Raw genomic sequence first — 22,092 nt, 5'->3', positions numbered from 1 at the left:
ACCGATAAGCTGTAAATTTTACAGGCCTGGGTTTGAAACAGCCCTGAGCCATTTGCTGCTCTCTTCCAGCTTTCCAATCTACTTTCACCTTTTCTATCATAATAAAAGCTAAAACCCCTCAAAAATGACTTAAAAAAAACATCTATCCATCCATTCTTTTTAACCACTTACCACACGGGTGAGTGTGGGTGGGGGGTCATTTGTACAGGTGACCCGGCTATTCAGCTTATAAGATGCTACTTCTGTTCCAACTGCTTGTCACATCCTTGCTGGAAGGCGCAAAGAAAGCATGTAAGTGGATGTAAGGTGTGTGGGCAAACTGAAATCCTCATGTCACCTGGTGCATATGTTCTTATCAGCACTCTGTAGTCACAAATAGATTTTCTTTCTTTTCTTTTTTTAAACTGAGGTACAACAGACAGAACGTGCAAAAGCACTCACATGCCACACCGCACATGCGTGCACGGTAAGATATTTTGAACAAGCACAAACAAACATCCTATATTCTAGTTGTGTTAACACTCTTGAGGAAACACGCAAGCACAGTTTAATGTGAGACACAGAGGCCACTCGGAGGTCACGTGATGTGTGTATCTGGCTGGGCGGCTGGCAGCGTGGACTCTGATGGCGCCGGGGTGCTCATGGTCGCCGGGGACAGCTCCTCTCTAATTCTGGAAGAAAGTCATCATCATGCCACTGTGTTGATAAATCACATGTAGGCACTCATGTTCTCACAGCCGCTGCTTTTTTGGCTAAACATGGAATGTGGGGACCAATAAATCTTAAAGGGCTTCTTAATTGCAAGGATGAGGCACAGTTTTTATTCTTGTGCATTCCTTCAGCGTCTTACCCGGCTACATCGTTCTCCGTGAAGCTCCTCTTCTCAGTGGAGGCCGGCAGAGCCACCTGTCGGCTGACTTGGCTGTCAGGAAGATGCGGAGTTGCGGTTAAATACAGAACCTCACAGTGAAAAGTCATGTTTTAGCACAGTGGTGTCTTTTCACTGAGGCCTCCAGCCTGTCTAGCGAAGGGGTTACTCCGGGTCAGCACAACGCACATGGATTTGCATGCTGCAAACTTCAGCTGCCAAATGTTCTGTGTTATTCTGCTGGTCTAGCTGCCAGACCGAGGTTAACCTGAATATACTTCTCCTCATGCCTGCCTTGCCCCTATACATCCAGCTCTCCTGCACACTCCTTCCTGAAAATCATGTTACCAGCTGCTCTCTGACCACAAGTGTTCAAAGAACAAAATAAGCTGCGAGTGCACGTGAAGAGAGGCCAATAGGGTGAAAGCAAATCGACGTGACCAGATGTTTGTTTCCAAGCACACGACTCTGCGGCCTGGGCCTATTTTTACTATTGTGCCCAGACTCTTTCTTCATTCTTTTTAAGCAGCTGCATGGAAAAGAAAATTGCTTGAAGCCTAACTGATGTTTTATGGTATCCTCTTCTGCTGAGAAAATGGCTGTTTAAAACATTAAAAAGAGGGAGGAGTCATCAGAAGCTGTGACTGAACCTCTGCACAGTGTCACTGCACTTTGTTCTTCAGAGTTAATTGCCGCAGCAGTGTCAGTTCATTCTGGGGGATTACAAAAGGATTCGAATGTATTAAAATCGGGATGAAGTCAATGAGCGAACAAAGCGTCCAGCACGACTTTTGCTAAGTCAAACATAAACAAATAATTGCAGCGTTTCATTACCTTTCTCTGCATCCATTCATTTTAGCAAAGAGAAGCCGGAGCACTTGTTCCTTTTGCTCCCAAGTGAGATCAGAGATTTCAACTTCGCTCCCCGGTTGATCCGTCCTTCAAGACAAGCAGATGAAATCACATTTCAGTGTCACTTTTGTTGTGTAAATTCCTTTACTCAATGAATATGAACCACAAAGATGTTTGCTGACCACTGAACAAGCTGGGAATCAGCACTAGTAAACATAAGGAATTAAAAATATCAGGAAGATACACACACCGTATGGAAATGATGAGAAGGGCAGGACACCTACCATGTCGCAGCCGCCTCCATGTCTGAATAGACAGAGTTGGTACTGTGGGCAGTTTTATGGAAGGTGCGGATGGGTGGGAACTTTATCTTTCCTGCTGTGGCTTCTCTAAACCTCCTACGATAACTCTGCAGTGCCTCCTGTCTGTATTGGAGCCTGCTGTCCTTGATCTCCTTCCTCACATGACCCAGTGCTTCATGGAAGAACTCCTCCAGCTCTTGGCGCTTTGCTACAATGGTGCTCGCCAGTTGCTTCACATGCTTCATTTCCTTTTCTCGCATCGCGAGCACTTTCTGCAGCTTGTCCAGCTCCACCTGGCTGGCCTGGATGGTGACCAGGTTCGCCTTCTCTTTCTTCTCCTGCTGCTCAATCTCCACGGCTTTGAGCTGCAGGGCCTCCTCCAGGGAAGCCACCTCGGCCCTCAGTTCAGTTAGCTTCTGTTTTTGAGTCCCCATCTGTGCTGCGTTGTCCTTTACCGTCAACTCCAGCATGCTCTAGGTGAGCAGGAAACGGATAACACAGAGTTAATTTTAGAAAATCCTCTCACTTTTATTCCAGTGTAGAACAAGGAACAGATATTGACTTGTGTTCCAGCCTGTTCTGCTCAGTGAGTGGTCAAAGTTTCAGTAAGCCAGGTTTACTCTACTGATTAGCTGTCATCATCAGAGGTAAGATTAATGTGCCCAGCATTTATTTATGTTTAAGAATCACAGCCAGAAAACGGCCAAGGATAAGCTACTTTATTTGAACCCAGACACCAGTGGAAACTCACCACAACCACTGACCGCTGAGAGGCTGGATAGTAGTCAGAAGATGAGGGGGGTGGGAGTGGGACCACAAGCAAAATACACAGGATCAGCACAAGTAAACAACACAAGGGAAAAACCACCTGAAATATATTCTGCACAGATCTGACAAGTGTTTCATAACTGAAAGTGATTTAAAATGTCTTTATGGAGATGAATGGCCTCTGTCCAGGGACTGCTGATGCCTAATAGCTACTCTGGTGTTTGCTGTCCTTTGGTTTAAACATACCTTGTCCAATGCCAGTGAGGTGTTTTCCTCAGTCAGTAACTTTGCTAACTTCTGCAGATCCTCTGCCTCCTTTATGTGATATTTCAGCTTGTCAATGAGGCAATCGCGCTCCTTGATCACAGAGTGCAAAGCATCTTTCAATCGCCTAAACAGTTTACAGCATAAAAGAGAGACACTGAAAAATGAATCAACAGTTATGAACACGCACCAGTCTTGATATTGTGTTCAGCAGTATTTGCAGTCAATTCCTAGCCTGCTGCAAAAAAAATATTCATTTATTTATTTGTGAAATACAGTCCAAAAAATGAAAATAAAAGTATAAACCCTGTCAGTTCTAAGATTTTGTGCATCAGTGTTTAGTCTTTATGAGCACTTAAAATTAGATAAACACAACCTCAGATGATCTATAAAACATGGCATATTATACTGAGTCAAGAACAACTTGGCTGATGAAGCAGTGTATGGGGAAAACTAAGTACTAGTTACACAGAGATCACGAGAGCAACTATCAGTCAGATGCTGCTACTCAAATGATATGAAATGTGACCATGTTCACAGAAGCAAAGGTTTTGGCAGTTTGTTCATCTGGTGCATTCAGATGTGTGTAGACACAATTCCAATTAGGAAAAATATCGGCAATGATCTCAGAGAATCTGGGAACGGTTATTAGCTCATTTTAAACAATCTGAAGTCCTTCTACAGTGAAGGATTGTTCACAAGTGGAAAACACTCAAGGAAGTTGCCAATCTTTGCAAAAGTAGATGTTCCAGCTAAGAGAAATTAAAAAGAGACTACTAAGGCCCCAGTTAGCATGTAACTTCTGTACAAAAACAAACAAACAAACAAAGTATTGCATCTTTGCCTCGTCTTTCTAAAAAAAGACATGTCAGTATGACTTCGGTTTGCAAAGATGCATCTTAGACAAACCACAAAACCTCTAGAACAATATCCTTTGGAGAAACAAGACCAAAATTGAGTTGTTGCCCATAATTTATAGTGCCACATTTCATGACAAGCAAACACAAGATATCAGCACAAATACCTCAAACCGACTGCCAAGCATGGTGGTGGAGGAGTGATGGTTTGGGCTTGTTTTACAGAACCTGGGCACCTTGCAGTCATTGAGTCGACCACGAACTCCTCTGTACACCAAAGTATTCTAGAATCAAAATGAGAGGCCATCTGTCTGATAGCTAAGGCTTGACTCGGTCATGCCAGTGGTCAGGACAATGATCCCGAGCACAGCATCAAATCTACAACAGAATGGCCAAAAAAAAGAAAAAGACTAACAATGACCTGATCAAAGCGCCACCTTTAACCCGAGTGAAATGATCTTAAGCTGCGCATGAATAATTGCTGCAAACCTCAATAAACTGAAGCAAAATTGTAAAGAAAAGTGGGTCAGAATTCCTCCACAATGATATAAGAGGCACACGGTCACACAGTAACGTTATTTCTGCTAAATGACGATGGCAATTTTATTCATACAGCACATTTCATTATACTTCAGCTCAGTGTATTTTAAACAGACAATAAAGGTGGATGTACTTAGTTTTTCACACACTGCTTCTTTGTTCTGGCTTAGTTTTTGTTCATTAAAGGATGTCCTTGACGAATATGTCATCTGTTGATGTCCTGATACACAAAACTTGAATGTAATTCAAAGAAAATATTATTTTTACCATGACTGCATATTTCAAAGTTATTAAGTAGTGCATATTACAATAATATAATAAGGACATTTTCTTTTGTAAGCCTCGTAAAGTGAATTAACTGAATGACTGCACTTGACTTTTTAAGATCACCCACATGTGTCCAAAATTAAATCAATTACCGACACCAAGACCAAACCGACAGGACCACACCAGTATCAATGTAAATGTTTTATGAGCTGTAAAAAATAACTAAACACAGCAGAGGCAGTGCACATCTTATGGCCTCAAAAGTAATAAACTATGGTCTTCCACACACACACTTTACTTTTTCCTCGCTGCAGCATGGCTGAGGATGTGTTCCTTGGAACATGACGAGCCGGCGTGGTCAAAAAATAACATCAGTTCTAGCGAAATCTATTTTTATACATAATCACTCATATGAGTAAATTATTTTCTCTTTGCACTTTGCATGACAGTGCAATTTATAGAGCAAAATTAGACTGTAAAGTGACAGCAAAACAAACAAACAAACAAACAAAGGACTCACACAATGGCTTCACGGTGGTCCTCCGCCATCTTGGCCATTGTTTGACTACATGCCTTTGTTTCTTTCTCCAAGTGTTCCTGAAGGGAAATTTACAGCTTTTTCACTCTTTCAACTTTCAATATTAAAGCTTCTTTTTCACCAACATCTTTTGCACTTAGACATTTGTACCTGGTCAAACCGAGCATCAGATGGGAAAAAGGTCATTTAAGTGACTTTGACCATTTGGTACCAAATGGTTCTGAGTGTTTCAGAAATTGCTGCTCTGCTCAGGATTTTTCACTCTAGAGTTTACAGACAGCAGCCAAAAAACGAGAGAATTTGCAGTGAGCAGCGGTTCTGTTGGAGAAAATGTCTTGTTGATACCAGACATGAGAGAAGAATGGCCAGACTGCTTTAAGCCGATAGGAAGAGCACTTTTGGGACAAGGTGGAACGGAAGATTCACATCACAGATCTGCAGAAACTGTGTTGCTGTCATGTCAGCACCTTGTTAAATCTATGCCGTGAAGAATGAAGACATTTCTAAAACCAAAAGGGGGTCCAAGCTGGTCCTAGGAAGACATAGCTAACAAAGTTGACCAGTAAGTGTGGTTCCAAACCCGGGGGAGAATTTTTGGATTATATTCCTGACTTCCTACCATTTCTTTTAAGAACTGATCCTCCTTCTCTCTTAGGTGTTGCATTAGCTTCTTGTAAGCATCATCGCTGCTTTGTTTCATCTGGAATATGAAAAACCATGGTTACTGGTCACATTTTAATATCCTTACATGTAATAAGTATTTTTTTTGTGTTTTTTTTTTTGTGTGTCCTCACGTGAACGATATCCTGCTCCCTTTGGACTTCTATTTCTTTCATCTTTCTCATTTCTTCCTGGATCATGTTAAGCTCACTGACCTTTTGAATTAGACAAACACACACACACAGACACAAAAACAGAATCCTGGGTATTAAATGCCATGTCTCAACTGTACGCATAAATCCACTTAGACTGGATCTGGTGCAAACATCCCACAAGTGCAGCTTGTAATACTTAGGAAGATTTCATCGTGGAGTTCAAATGGCCAATGCTCTTTTGCAAACTGACTTCAGCACAGATCACTCGTGCTAAATACCTCAAGATGCTACTGTGGAGAAGCCAGTCTGAGCAAAATGTGACAAAATGACCAAAGTCATGAGAAACTAGAAAAACACGCACCCACAAACATGTACATGACGAGTAAATGAGAGGCTATCAACCATCTGATTACAACGTTAGGCCTAATCGTTATTCTGCAGATAACTCCGTTCGCATTCGTCGACTTCAGAGAGCCACTCGACAGTATTTACACAAGCTGGTTTGCGTCATCTGCAATTTTCACTGTGTGGGATCTATCAAGTGGTCAAGCCTTCCAAAAATACCTTCCAGTTTAAAGTTCACAGCGATTAGTACAGCCTAAATATGTCTTTTCCTGATGCTGCAAATTGAACATATGCAGGACAGTTATAAAAATAACTGTTTTAAAACACAGCTTATCACTATTGGAATAGTTTGGATAGTCATCAAAACATACATTACACAGAGATAAGCAGTCACACTGACATAGAAGCTATGGAATGAATGTTTATGTAAACAATAACCTACAAAAATTAGCTTTTAGCAAAAACTACTGAATCAGCCAACCTGATGGAAGGGGAAAGGCTGTTCCACAGTTTGGTTGCTAAAACATCAAAAGCGTGGTCACCTCTTGGTTTTAAGAACAGTTAAAAAACACTGATAACATAATTAAAGAGGCTGCAGGCCTGTAGTATAAGCCAGACCATGTAGAGTCCACGAAAAAATGAATTCTACATTTCACTGAAAGCCATGAGAGGGTGGCAAAAATAGGCCCTATATGCCAACGCTGCATCCTAGGCCAACTCGATGTCTTCCAGGAAGGATTAAGCATTCAGCTCATGTGACCTTACAGTAAGAAAAGGGCTGTAAACAGCATGTTTTGGGTCACATCTCTGGAGTTAGCCACAGAATTTTCCACTGACTGATCGTATGTGAGAGGTCCATACATTTATGTAACAGGCTTGTTTTAAGTTGGTCCAAACCAGGCTTCTTTTTTCATCCATCATGTAAAAAGAGCTGGAGGATGGAAAACAGCTGCTAGCAAAAGGCTTTCTGTACATTTTTTTTTGTCTCCACTTGTCAAGCAAGCAATGCAAAATTTCTTTATTTTAATTATAAGAAGCTGAGTGCAGGGATGGAAGAGTCAAAAGTTCCTTTGCATTTTAGCGTAAGGATATGTGTGATATGTGAGGTATGGTTAACACATCAAGACCAGCAACGAGACTGCTTTTCTCCAACCAAGCACTTTTAAATTATGCTTTTCCCCCCTGTAGCCACTGACGTGGATTTAAATAACATTGGACCATGTAACTTGGAATGTGTGGGGTTTGTTTTTTGCTTTATGGTCACTTTGTTTGGTTGTTTTCTTACATAATAAATATCCACATAATTGCACACAAGACAGCTGTTGAGACACAGCGCAGCACATTTTTGTGATGCTACAGGTTTAACACGAGTACAGTAAATCACAAGCTCTACTGGAGTTTTCTGCCATGTACATACTAGGCATGTGGAGCATGTTTCGTGGACCAGATGTGAAAGTGCCTGTCTTTCTTTTAGTGTGGCTGAGTTTTATATGAACTCACCAATTTGTCCTTCTCTTCTCGGGCAAGTGCCTGCTGAGTTTGTAAGGCCTTCTCCAGCACACAAATCTGTAAAGTGACAGTTTAAATCATCCAAGAAAACACCACATTGATCACTTACATGAGGGCTGTCAACCTAATTTTACATATTCATGGGCCACACACTGCACACTTTGAGCTTTTTTAAACAGAGAGTGTTTTACTGTGAAAGATTACGACGGAATATTAGGGCCACATTAAGAAAGAAAAAATATTGTTGATCATATTGAGGGGCGATCGTGGCTCAAGAGTTGGGAGTTTGCCTTGTAATCGGAAGGTTGCTGGTTCGAGCCCCGGCTCGGACAGTCTCGGTCGTTGTGTCCTTGCAAGACACTTCACCCGTTGCCTACTGGTGGTGGTCAGAGGGCCCGGTGGCGCCAGTGTCCGGCTGCCTCGCCTCTGTCAGTGCGCCCCAGGGTGGCTGTGGCTACAATGTAGCTGCCATCACCTGTGTGTGAATGTGTGGATGACTGGAAATGTAAAGCGCTTTGGGGTCTTAGGGACTAGTAAGGCGCTATAAATACAGACCATTTACAGGCCATATTAAAAAATAAAGTCAAAAATCAATTTTGAGAAAAATGTGGAAATTACTGATGTTTTTCCATATGTGAATATATGTGATATCAAAAAATCACAACAACAACAATTATAATAATATAATTAGTAATAACATTAGTAATAACACCACTCCCACCATCACTACTGCTGCTACAATTTCTACTACTTCTTGATAATAATGCTGAAAAGGAGAGGTAATTAATGAAATACAAATAGAAATAATGATAAAACGGGGGTGCTAAGATGGGAACTAGGAATTAGGACACTAGGCACTGGTGATTGTACAGGGTGATCCTCGTTAGGACTACCAAGGTTTTTGGGAGAGAGGTTGGTGTCATTATAGGGCAGGTCGGCAGTATTTTTGTTCTTTATTCAATAAATTATTTTTGTCTTTTATGGTGTTGTATATAGAAAGTAGAAATGATCCTAATCTACCAACTTTGATCTTAAATGGGCCAGTCCAGTAAATCTCCCCTTTCTGTTGGTGGAAAGAACTTTAAGTACACATTTAATCCTTGAGATATCTTCATAAAAGAAAAGAAGTGCAATTTCAGCAGTAAGTCTCAGTTTTCTACATATAAAGAAATGCTACAGTAGTAAATGACAGAAATCTGTCAGCACAACTGATAATTTAAATGTTGGTTTAAATTATAAGAAATTAATGTGTAATATTACTCAAAACGTTCTGGTAGCACATTGCCTAAACTATTATAAAACATAAAGGTTTGCTTAATTTACTTTAAATTTCTTATTCATTTTTTTTCCACTGTGGATATAAAGCATACATTTTTGTAGTAAATAGTGAAAAAACAGAAACTTTTCCATCATTTGATTGTTTATCTATGACTTGATTAATTTTGGCTTCATCTTTGGTCTGAAGTCTATATCAGTAGAAAAATCCTACATTTATGCCCTCCTTTCCAAAGTCATAGAGGGCCAGATTGGAGTCTTTGTTGGGCCGATTCTGGCCCTCCAGCCTTATGTTTGACACCCCTGATTTACACCTAACATATGAAAGTTTGACAATTTTGTATTAGCTTTTATTGTACTTTCGGTTGGCACTGCTTTAAAATATTCAGTTGAGTTATTCCGGGACCTTTTCCTCTTTAGCTGCCAGCTGTCTCTCCCAGTGGCCTGCTATATGGATCGCGTCTTTCTCCGCGTGGTACAGCTGATTGGTGAGATGCTCGTTTGCGCGTGCCACCTTCTGACAAGACTCGGTGTAGTCCCTCAGGGACTGCTCGGTGGCCTTTAACCTCAGCTCCCACAGGACGGCGTTGGCCTTGGCCTTCTCCACGTCCGACTCTTTGTCCGTTTTCGAGTCCCGTTTGCCTTCCTTCTTTTCTTTCCTGAAACAAAACCCAAAGAGGAGTTCAAGTTTCCGTTTGTACTTCAGCTCGGCTAACAACAACAAAACGCACACTTACCCGCCTTTGGTCTTTTTAGGGTTGGAGGCTTTATTCGTCGGCATCGCTGCTACAATTACTGCTACAACAACCGAGTGCTAGAACAAAGAGGAAAAGCTGAGGGCAAATAATAACACTGAAAGATGAGTAGCTCCAGTAACCTGCTGGGAATGTTTGGGTCAAAGGTTGTTGCCAAGGGCACGATGTAGACTTTTTTTTTGTATAAACTTTATTGATATGCAACAAATAGCTCGTTACAATGGTTGTGCTAGCCGTCTCCATCAATTCCGTTGTTTTTTATTCAATAGTAACAGCTGTTTAGTTTTTTTTTCTTTAAGAGAACCGAGTCCACAGATCTCCCGCCCACAGGGAAAGCGTTCCTGAGTCTGGGGTGGAGGTGGCACTGTTAAAAAAGCGCTGTATCCGTAGTTTTCAGCCTTTTATGATGAACAACCAGCAGACACTATAGTCACATAACTTCAGGGACCTACTTGGGACATGTGCATGTAATCTCCAATGTATGATGGTGCTTGTCTATGCACAGCTCTAAAAGTCAAAGGCCAAATCTTAAGATGGACCGTGAACATAATGGGGAGCCAGTGCATCTGGGTCAGCAACACTCAGAAGAGTCAGAAATCCTGCAGCTGGGTTCTAAACAACCTTGGGTGGTTCCAAGGAGGTTTTGCTTAGACAAAATAAAATGAATGCATGAATAACAATTTCCAGTTCACAGCCTGATACAGTGGCACTTAACTTGGCAATATTGCTTAAGTAATAAAAACAAGAGCAAACCAGAGATTTGATTGTCCAATGTGAAATCGGAGTCACAAGTTATTCCAAAGTTCCTGATAGAAGATTTAACAAATGTGGCAAGGGGTGCTAGAGTTTCCATTACCTTAGACACAAATCTGTCAGGGCTACAAACCAGGATGTTGGGAGCCTTCCAACTTTTAATGGAGTCTAAGCACCTATGTGAGAGCTGTTGCTCAGAAAGATTTTGGGGCTTAAAACATAACCTTGTGGCAAACCGTAGGCAAGAGAAGTGAAAGAGGATGTGTATTTAGAAGCAGCTACAGAAAGGGATAGTTCATGTTCAGTATCTTTAACTGCTATTCAAAGGAGATTGTTGGCTTGTTAGTGATTTTTCTTTATCTTGCACTTACCTGCAATTTTATTAAGTATTCCTTGTTAGAAATAGGTGAACAAATATTATCCTGCTGGTGCAGTCATCAGAAGATGGTTACACTGTGATCATAAAGGCATGGACATGGGCAGCCAAGGAAATATCCCCCACACCATTAAACTGCCAGCAGCTGCTGGAGGAGAAAAGAAAGGAAAAGACAGAAAGAAAAAAGAAAACATAGACAAATTAAATGACAAGTTTTGTGCCATGTATTTTCCAAGAAAATTGAAATTCAGTCACTTTTGACCTAGTTTGATAGTATGATAGATAGATTATTATAAGTGTATTGCTACATTTTATGATAGTAAGGTGCAGATAAGATGAACATTGGCTCAAATGGCTTAAGCCGTGATGGTGAGCCAACATGTACAAGAGATGACCATGAAAACAAAGTACTTAGATGCCCCAGCAGTAACTTATTTATTTGTAATTAATATTCTTACATTACTCAAACCTGTGCCTGTATGAACTGCATGCTGGTCTGGTTTCACCCCTATAGAAAAATTTTATGTAGTTTACATGTAGTACTGTTCCTTTTCCTTTGGCTGCAAACATTATACAAGTTATTTATTGGCTGATTATTTTTTTAAAAAAAGAGTTTTTGCAATGAAGTGTCATAAAGGTGCTGTGTTTTGCTGTCGTTTGATAAATTAAAGCCAAAAGTTACAGATTCTTTTTCATTTTTGTGTTTGCAGTTTTGTATTTTGTATCTCCAACTGCAGAAGAGCACTTCCGACCTTGTTCTTTACAGGTAAAGTGTTCAGTTAGCTACTCGATGACTCAATCAATCACTGTCAGAGATGATGTGCAAATGTCTGTTCTGCTGAACAACGTGCAAGGCTGACATAGGACTGTCTGTATTTGTCACTTGTCTTGTAATTATAGTAGTCTCAAGCTGGGCACTATCAAACAGGATCTGTTTTCACATGATCTCCTCCCACATGATGACATGAGACACATTTGGCTCCTGTCAGCAGTATTGTTCATGTTGTCCTGAAAAGAACTGTGTTTTTTTCTTTGCTATCCCCACAGTTGTTTTTTGCCGAGGTTATGGGAAAACCACTATGATCAACATAAATGCAGTTGGCTTACATCTTCGAAGAAGCTCATCCAATAGAAACAATGTAAAGTTAGTGCAGGTCGTAATTCAAGCTCAAAACCACTGAATTCTCTCATATCATCTTGTTCAGCTTTCTGCAGGCAGGAGCCTGAGTGTCCAGTGCAAATTATTCATCAAATTGGAAAAAAAAGAAGAAAAAAAGAAAAGTAGATATCGCAATACGAGTTGTGTGTGGCTATACTGTAAGTTGAACCATATAGGGGCGTTCAGTGCTCTGGCATCGTGAACAGAGCTTGAAGACTAAATTTAAAGGTAATTACTATGACAGTGAAGAGAGCAAACTGAAATAACCCTGAACTTTTCAAAGCTGTCATTATCATTGGAATTGTAATGACAAGGTTTGGGTCTCTTCAATGGACTTGTTGGGGTAGGACACCCACAAACATGGCATTCCTGAGGGTAACATTGCAGCATATTAATGATATATTGCACAGTGTAGATTACAAAGCTGGGGTCCCTTCTCATGCTTTACGGTTTCAGTTAACTTGAACAAAATACCAAACGCCGAATTGAAACTACCTCTTGTTTAACACAGCGTCTTTGTGCTGTGTCATGCCATACAAGCACTGCACAGCAGGCGTATACAGCAGCAGTTCACTCTTGAACTCAGAATATAGCAAAAGATTATTTTTAATTACTTATTTTTTAAACTTTATTCTGCAATAATATAGTAATTTGTTTCTTAAATACCTGTTTTACATATTCGGTTAACGTGACATTTTACACGGAGGAAAATTCCAGTTGCACAACTTTAGTGGCAACATAAATATAGGTGTGTTGAAAACTAAATTGTCCTGTGATTCATGGCAGAAGCACTAAATGTCCCAAGGTGGAGTTGTCCAAACATTGCACATTATACATATCAATTGCAACAGTAGCCCCAGGATGTGTCTGAACATAAGCACCAATGATTTAAGAATAAACTCACTCAGCAAATAAAACAAAAATTGCTTCTTTATTATTTCTAATAGAAAATCTTTACTCAGGATTTGTTGACGTCATCTCATACAATTGCAACTTGCAGCCATGTTATAAGTGCGATATCAATGTGACATGTATGATCACATAGATGTAGTGAGAGGTCCTGCACATGTACGCTTTGATAGGGGCGAACGACCATTCTGGTGAGCCACAGGATTGAAAAAAGTAGCCACAGTATTTAGAAAAAAGGAAGGAGGAAAGAAAGTCCATTATTTTTAGTCCAAATTACAGTGTTGGAACAGTGCTTTGCACAGTTGAGTGTCCTGGGAGGGGAATGGCATGATGGGTGCACTCTGGTGCCAAGCCCCACCCTCCCCACATTGTCCTTTCCGTGGACATCCTGCACTTTCTTGTGCCCACTGATGGGACCTCTGCCCCCCCGTACCCTCCTGGCTGGGCAGGCCCATAGCTCGGTTTCTGCCTTGGTTGTTGCGTGAGTCAAAACAGGGTGGTTGAGATGGGGTCACTTCTCCAGGGATGCCTTAGTTGCTAGACTACCAGTGCCTTTTTTTCACATCTCTGTCCTCTTTCTGTTGATTCAAAGTGGGTGAAAAATATCACAGCTTGGTTCAAATCTCAGTTCACGTAAGGTCTCCGAGTTGCCTCTGCACTCCACTGATGTGGGATATCCTCTGCATACTCAACATTAACCAGGAAACACGTAACGCGAGAAAGCTTTAGATGATTCTCTACAGCATGGCTTATGATGGCATGCCAGCCGCCCACCTAAATTGGAGAAACAGCTACTCATGCATTCTCTCATGAAACGTGCCTTGCAGCCCAAATATTTTTTCCCTTGGAAAGCCTGTGGTTAACACAGAGATGAGTGGGAGTGAGATGATTGCTAACATTCTTTCAACTTTTATTTCAGCTGGATTGCAGGTCACATTTGCATTTTTTAAGGTTGGTGAAACAGCTGCAGCGGATTTCATATGGTGATCATAGTAGGATTGTGAAGAGACGGTCGAGGAGAGAAAATCTTTTACATTTTGTATATAAATACATATATAACTGCACAATTCACTCTGTCAGCTAAACATAATTTTGTAGATGTTGTACATAATGATAATACAATATAGCTATAATCATGTCCAGCTGTCAATCTGAAATAAAATGTTGCTTTCAAAGTAATTTGCTGTTCTTCCTAACAAAAATCGGGAATACTTACTTGGTAGAGGTTAATCCCCAAATTAGTGCAAATACGATCCTATAACAAAGACATTCAAAATGTTTCAAACTACAGTAACTGGTGTGAAACTCTGCAGATGTGCCAAATATAAACTTGCATCACTCCTGATTTAAGCAGCAGCAGCAGCATTTGAGCTCCTGTGAAGTAGTGAAAGTCCAGAGTTGTAGGATGGAGACATTTCTGAGGCAAAGTTACTATACAAGTCCTAAATGCACTCATAAAAGTATTTTGGGACCATTTCTTTGGAACTTTTCAGTGTGAGCCATTCATTTGACTTCTTTATAAACCCCTTTCTCCTTTCCTGAGGGATTTTTTTTTCTAGGGCTTTGGAATAACCAGTAAAGATGAGGAGGGGAAAAACACTGCCAAAAATAATCCTGATCATATACATATAAAAAAAAAGAAAAGAAAAGAAAAGAGGCAATGCTGTTGGTAGGCAGGTAGTCAGTCAGCTTAGCTCAGCTCACGGGAGGAGGGTGATGGTGGGGAGGGGGGGGACTCCTGATGGAGTTGGGATGGACCGCCACAGGATTGGTGGATGACTGCTCTGGATATGGCCCCGTGCCAAGGCCTTATGTCTTTATATACTGTAAACAGATGACCGGACAGTCCTGAGTGAGCATCGCATCCACTCTGCCTCTCCTCATCTCCACTTCTCTCTCTTTCCAGGGCCCCTGCAAGCCTTCCTTTGCCTCAGCATCCACAGGCTTCTCTTCTTTAATCCAGCTGACTTTTCACTCTGGCTGTGAAAACAATGGCCACGCCGAGCCTGCTCCTCTCTCTATACGTGTGGCTTCTGTCCGGGAACCTCTTAGCGGAGGCGACCTACTACCGCCACCATCGCTACATCCCCCACTTCTACCGCTACCGGGAGCACTCCGCCAACACGGAGAACCTCCTCCCCGAGGTATCCAACCCGGTGTCTGAAGTCTCGCCACCCCGTGTGCCGACCTACCCGGAGGTCCCCGAGGTCTTCCACCCGGCACCTGAAGTCACCCACACCATACCAGAAGCTTTCCACCCGGTGCCCGAAGTCGTGCACCCTGCACCTGAGCGGTACCACCCGCATCCTGCGCGTGATCACGCGCCTGAGCGGTCCTCTCCTTTCAACACGAGTCGCGTTTTCTATGGGATCATGTTTGACGCTGGGAGCACAGGCACCAGGATCCATATCTACAAGTTCATTCAGAAAGACCCCGGTAAGTGCACGGTTCCCTCTCCCTCCCTCCCTCTCTCGCTCTGTCTCTGAAGCAGTAGTAGGGATTTTGCACATGCTGCTGACTCCCACTCTGTTTGCTGTTAGGTCATTCGCTGTGTGGTGTAAGGACAGACATGCACCGACAGAGTGCACAGCCAATGCAGCTTCTAAAAGTAGATGAGACTTTTAATTTACCCGTCTGACTCAACTGTGTAGGAAGCAGACTTTTAAAATTCATGCTGGATGTAGGTCAAAGCTCCAGCCTAAATATCCACAGTAATTAAAAGTTAAAAAACGAAACAAAACAAAACAAATAAAGCTTTTCAGTCACCCTTTATTTTTTTTTATTACAATATGTCACATTTTACAGTCTGTCTGTTTTATGATCTGTTCACTGACTTTTTTATTTTCTCTCTCTCTTTTTTAGTTGAGCTTCCAGTTCTGGACAATGAAATGTACCACGCAGTCAAACCTGGACTGTCTTCTTACAAGGACAACCCTGAAGAGGTATGGATGCCTATTTACACCAAAGCTCTGTATTAATTACCAGGTACAATGGGGAGGCACCCCCCAACACAAACACATACCTTTAAGTCGTGAATCCACAAAACCGCTGGGATTTTCATTGGGTTGGGTTCATGTGATGTAAACACTGTGTAATTATAAAAATATCTGCTGCTTTTACCTTACCTTTGAGCTGTTTTTAAACACTGATCTCTAAAGAAATGTCCACAGAGTTTGAACGTAGGATTTTTTAATATATATTTTTACAAATATTTTTCAATATTTTCCTTGTTCTCTCTTCCATAGGGTGGCAACACCATCCGCCAGTTACTGAGGATTGCCAAGAAGACAGTGCCAGAGGAGGACTGGAGAAGAACCCCGGTGGTCCTAAAGGCCACGGCAGGTCTGCGCTTGCTGCCTGAAGACAAGGCCAGGGCTCTTCTGAAGGAGGTGAGGCACGTTTTCTCTCTGCCCTCAGACAGTTTGGCACAAACACCACCCGTCCCGCCAAGGAACGGGATGAGAAACCACTAAGTGCTTACAAGTGTCACAGAAAAAAAGGCAGCATGTCTGCCCGTTTGGTGGCTCTCATGTTGCAAAGAACAGCTGTTGTGGGGTTGTGTGGAGTAACCATATTTGTCATTTTAAGTATTATCCAGACTACTGTTCCAGCCGTGCATGTGGTTTACTTATCTGTCACTCTAAAGCAAGAGCGCACATTTTGTCTTCTGGGGTTTGAGAAGACTTTTATGACAAAGAGTGACACGCTTGATCATGCAGTCTACTATGATTGTACAGCTGAAGACATATTGAGTAGAATAAATCTTTTCCACAGGTACAAGAGGTGTTTGGAGAATCCCCTTTCTATGTGCCAAGGAACAGTGTTACCATCATGAATGGCAAAAATGAAGGTGGGTCATTTTTTTTCATTGCATCATTACCATTTGGACTGTTTATAGTATGCAAAACATTTTTATTTTCTTAAAAATTACGATTTTTGAATTGAGGTATTGTTTGACCAGGTGCTTTAACAGCCCCATTTACTGAGGACAAACAATGCTGCTCTTGTAATTCTTTTTATGAGAGTTCTGTTACTACCTCATTTAAGACAAATAAATATGGCAGTGTGAGCGCAAGCTGCCCCACGCCCTTTAATTTAGCGTGAGCCTCCACATCACTCATTAAGACACCCTCACTATGTTATGTTTCATCATAGAGTATGCGCTATTTGTTATCCTCACTTTATGAGTGCAATAACTTTTACATCTGAGACAACTGTAATTACCTGGATTGCTCAGCAGTCGTGCAAGTTAGACCGAAAGCTGCTATTTATGTATCAGCCTAATAAAGGAGAACCGAACTAAAAGTCATTCGCAGGTTATTCTGCGGGTTTAAAGTTGTTTAAATGGGCACATTTATCATAACTCAGCTGTAATCACTTCTCAGGGATTGACTCATGCTGACATTTTCACCCATGTGCTGTTTTAGGAGTCCTCGCCTGGGTCACAGTGAACTTCCTTACAGGTAAGACATTGCTTGTGTTTTGCTATGGTGGTGTTAGTGGTCAGCAGGCTCATATCTGAGGCTCCAGTGTACACAGAAGCCCTTCAGTGAAAGACTCTTGTCTCCTCTCTGAGGTTATGAGCTTGAATCATTGGTCCAAAACAGACTGCAAAAACAAGCAATATTTCCTCACGTTTTTCACACCGCTGTGATACCATCAAATGTATTTCACACGACACAGGAAATTCTAACTACAGCTTAGGAAATTAGTAGATTTATAACAATATGTACTTTTTATTACACCGACGATGGACTTAATCGTTCTTATCCCGTGTCCTGTGTTCAACTTGCTGCTTATTTGCCATTAGGTCACCTTTACTCCAACACAAGGAGGACGGTCGGGATTCTGGATTTGGGCGGAGGATCTACACAGATCACGTTCCTCCCGAAGTCAAAGGTGAATAAACATTTTTACATGTTAAATATACTTTTTTTTTTTCACCAAAAGTCCACGACAAAACTAAACGTGCTGTTGATCCAACAGAAAACTGTTCAGTCTGCTCCAACTAATTACATCGCCAACTTTGACCTCTTCAATCAAACATATCAGCTCTACACACACAGGTAAATCCAGGAGTGAGATATTTTTAGTATAATGCAAAGCAGGACATGCATATATGTCTTTAAATTGATCCTAACTGTATGTCATCATTATACAGCTACCTTGGAAATGGACTATTTGCAGCTCGCTTTGCAACTCTTGGAGCACTGGGAGCTGATGGTAGGGTGTCTTATAACTTTAATCATCTTTCTTGTTATTCTTTCATAAATGTATTGATTTCAAGACAAAAAAGCCTTTTTTAATGTTTGTTTTCCCAGGTCTGGATTGGAAAGTCTTCTCTAGCTCATGCCTCCCGAAAAAGTTCAGGGAAAATGTGACTTTTTCAGGAACCACCTATAAAGTTAGCGGGATTCCAGACGGTAAGATAAAAGCACTCTGAGGTTTCGATTGTATTCCCACTGCCTTGGATCCAACAATCCAAGCATTCCATTCCAAACTCTGGAACACAATAGCGTACAGTATAATACAGTCTCACATGAGAACATTTTAAAGTTTAACCTTGGCGCCGAACGCATGTTTTGTCATCCTCTCTCCCTCTCCGTCTTCCCTCTTGAACAATTATATTGCAGTCAACCTTGTATTTAAACGAAAAGAAAACTGTCAGTTAAGTTCACAAATAAGGCAGTCACTCCCATACCACAGTCGAGTAGCCAAAAGATGCTGGGCTTGTCCCTGAATTGTTATTTTTTTGTGTAACGAGCAGCTTGATCTGGCTTGCTCACAATTATGTGGTAAAAATAGACAGCACAACAGGGCTGTGCAAGCTGCCGCTCTTGTCAGCACATGGTTTTGCCGGCACAAGTGAGCCAACCATACCCATGGGGCTGTGTGAAACTTGCCCTTCTGGGGCTTCCCTGGTATATTATCTGGTAAGCCCCTAGCTTCAACCGCTGACTGACCTCAGAGTGAGGCTCCCAGTGTTCTGAACTGCATTCCTTCCATTGCTTCCTCTATGCAACATTAAGTCACAAATCTTCTTCCTCCTCCTGCTCTTTTCTTTCCTCAGGATACGCCGGCTATAAGTTGTGCTACTACGAGGTCATGAAGGTGATCAAAGGAATAATTCACCAGCCATATGAAGTGAGAGGCAGCAGCATCTTCTATGCTTTCTCCTACTACTTCGACAGAGCTGTGGAGTCTGGTCTCATCGGTGCGTAGGCACAGGCCAGCAACTCTTTCCATTATCTTTCATGTCAATTACCATGTTTTGCACAAAGTAGGTATTCAGATTGCACATTTGTTTTTGTATTTGTTCCACAGATGGCAGTCGAGGTGGTACGGTTGAAGTCAGGGATTTCAAGAAGAGAGCCAAAGAAGGTATGAGTTACACACGCTATCTTCTCTGGGGTTGGATAAAGTGAGTGAAACCGACAATCTTACAAGTTATATATATATTCTAACCGCTGAAACTTCATGCTGTAGAGTCAAGCAAAGGCTTGTTCGTGCCCAGAAGCTTGGCACACCAAACTGGCACAACTTATCCTGTCAAAAAAAAAAGTGTTACAACAGTAAAATGTAACAGATTATTTTCCTAAGCGCATTATGGAGACAAATTACAGGTCAAATGTAGTTTATTATAGAGTAAATATATGTTAACATTCCATTAAAATGCACAAGTATATTCAATTGACACATGCCATTCCTATCATTTTCAGTAAGTGACAGCTGTAATGTCCATGCTGAACCACATTTATAGCGAGCTGGTGTGTTATGTAAGGCTGTTTGTATTGTGAGAACGCTGTCACGTGGTCTGGAGGAACAAGTCTAGCTCAAGCTGGGCTGGCAGCTGAGCTGAGGATGTCTGTCTGGCCCTGGCAGGAGGGCACCTGACAGCCACACACCACCTGGGGGCTGACACATACTGAAACACACACACACACACTGTGCTCGGCTGTTTAACACCACCACCCACCCACAGCCTTGTGCTGACCTTGAGCCGTATTAATCGCACCTCTGTGATTATTCAGCCAACCAAAACAGAAAGGCTATCTTTTAATCATGCTGCACACAAGTTAGAAATGGTGGTATTTTTATGCTGTTGCGTAACATGTGAATCTTCTGTTCATGCCACATATAAAAACTGTGTTTCGATGTTTTTTTCATGTGTGTGTGTTTGCAGTGTGCAACAAGATGACCAAATACCGGGCAATTAATCCCTTCCTGTGCATGGATATGACATACATCACCTGCCTGTTAAAAGAGGGCTTTGGCTTTAAAGACAGCACGGTGCTTCATGTGAGTGAAATTAATTACAGACAGGTTTTTTACTGTAGCTATTTATAAAAACGGATTACAAAAACCTTCACATCCTGTCACTCTGTATTTTTAAAATCATTGTAAAACTAAATGGTTTTGATGGAGATCCCTCCTCTCTTTTGCTTCGACAGCTTGCCAAAAAGGTGAACAATGTGGAGACAAGCTGGGCCCTGGGGGCGACCTTTGACTACTTCAGAAACTTTAACATCCACTAAGGCGGGTCGCTGTTGCTGCAGCTGGCACTGAGAGGGACCGTCACTGTGGGGCTTCCCTTCCTCCATCAGCCCATCACCAACACACACCCACTCACACCATGCTTCCTTGCTCACCATGCCCCTCATCTCCTCAACCTCAGCACACTTCAAGAACTGTTGAAAAAGAAATCACTATTTTTTTACAAGGCCAGCTATTTCTACTGTATGTTGAGCTCATAACTGGCGGGCTGACTTTTATTTTTGTAAAACGTTTACCTTTTCTAATTCCCTCCGAGTGTCTAATCTGAAACAGCTTCTCCACCTACCTATAAAGTGCCTGACAGGTCATTTAGAAGCAATACAACAGGTCGTGGTACTTTGGTGCTCACTGTGGTCCCAGCGTACACTGTATAGTACAGTGGAACATTTAGAGACTAGTTGCTGGAGCAGCAACCATTGTTGTCTTTGTAGATGCTTGGAAATCCATTTCCTTTTCATGCTAGATGCAAATCATCTTCTAGGACCCCAGTTAATTTTCTCTAGTCTTAGACAAACTCAAAACAGAGCAGCTGACCATCATATAGCTTCCATTTACTTTGCAAGTAACACTTTAACTGCAGATAATGTAGCCAAGGTCACTCACCTTGATGTATTCTACAGCTGTACATATTCATCATTAGTGGTGGATTCACCATGACCCTGGGGCAGAGAGATGTGGAGAGATGCCTCTGACAGAGTGGGTTATAGATGCTGCTACTTAAATGAGGTTAAATTCCATATTCTTTTAGCGTGCAGTCATTACTGTGACATTAAAATATCTTATGAAGCAGGGCTCAATTACCTGGGGCCTTTGTGATGAACTGTACTACCAAAGGAAAAGAAAGCCTCATCCAGGGTAGACCATGCATGCAGATTCCTAATCCACAGCCAAACAAATACAGCAAAATGTTTTTGTAATAACATCTTTGAGAACTCCTTGTTGGTTGCTCAGAGTCATTTGTATTTCTTGTGAACTGTACAAATATTTAAATAACTGAAAGTTTATGTAAGAGTATTTTAATTATCCTCATCCAATATTAATGTTTAAACTCTTTGTGTAACCGTTTCGTAAGCCATGCCTCTACTGTCCTTTTAATATTCAACATACTCCAATAACTACTGCTGTATATACATAATGTAAACTTAGTGAAACTTATTTGGTAAGAAGTGCTTTTACATTGCAAAAACTTTATGCCGCACAACTGCTGCCAAATGCCTCTGTACTCATACTCATCAGTATCAGAGTACACTCATGCGTGACAATATGTACATTTGAAGTAAATCCAGTGAGATCATGTATGTGTCAATAAAACATGAAAAAACAAGCTTTGTGTATGTTTCAATATATTAAAAGAAAAAAGATTTAAATAATTTAATGTTAGACAGG

At 41.4% G+C, this 22,092-nt stretch overlaps 2 protein-coding genes across 2 annotated transcripts; one reads left to right on the top strand and one right to left on the bottom strand.

Annotated features, from left to right (window-relative positions):
* Nucleotides 1-530: 530 nt before the first annotated feature.
* bbof1a (basal body orientation factor 1a) lies at nucleotides 531-10,102 on the bottom strand. The gene is made up of 11 exons (XM_026151912.1): nucleotides 9,938-10,102; nucleotides 9,607-9,859; nucleotides 7,917-7,982; nucleotides 6,051-6,131; nucleotides 5,876-5,956; nucleotides 5,239-5,315; nucleotides 3,037-3,181; nucleotides 2,005-2,495; nucleotides 1,703-1,807; nucleotides 851-922; nucleotides 531-671 (listed from the first exon to the last, which is right to left on the bottom strand). The coding sequence occupies exons 1-11, from the start codon at nucleotides 9,979-9,981 to the stop codon at nucleotides 578-580; spliced, it is 1,509 nt and encodes a 502-aa protein (XP_026007697.1). The 5' UTR covers nucleotides 9,982-10,102; the 3' UTR covers nucleotides 531-577.
* Nucleotides 10,103-11,822: 1,720 nt separating this feature from the next.
* entpd5a (ectonucleoside triphosphate diphosphohydrolase 5a) lies at nucleotides 11,823-22,030 on the top strand. The gene is made up of 14 exons (XM_026152910.1): nucleotides 11,823-11,850; nucleotides 15,059-15,588; nucleotides 16,015-16,094; nucleotides 16,398-16,541; nucleotides 16,927-17,002; nucleotides 17,580-17,615; nucleotides 17,963-18,051; nucleotides 18,139-18,218; nucleotides 18,314-18,375; nucleotides 18,474-18,575; nucleotides 19,223-19,366; nucleotides 19,477-19,533; nucleotides 20,336-20,451; nucleotides 20,604-22,030. The coding sequence occupies exons 2-14, from the start codon at nucleotides 15,144-15,146 to the stop codon at nucleotides 20,685-20,687; spliced, it is 1,515 nt and encodes a 504-aa protein (XP_026008695.1). The 5' UTR covers nucleotides 11,823-11,850; nucleotides 15,059-15,143; the 3' UTR covers nucleotides 20,688-22,030.
* Nucleotides 22,031-22,092: the final 62 nt, after the last annotated feature.

This window comes from Astatotilapia calliptera, chromosome 19 (assembly GCF_900246225.1).
Source record: "Astatotilapia calliptera chromosome 19, fAstCal1.2, whole genome shotgun sequence".
In the NCBI taxonomy this organism is placed as follows: domain Eukaryota; kingdom Metazoa; phylum Chordata; class Actinopteri; order Cichliformes; family Cichlidae; genus Astatotilapia; species Astatotilapia calliptera.
The sequence above is the reverse complement of the archived record's forward strand: the minus strand, read 5'-3'. Positions and strand labels throughout refer to the sequence as shown.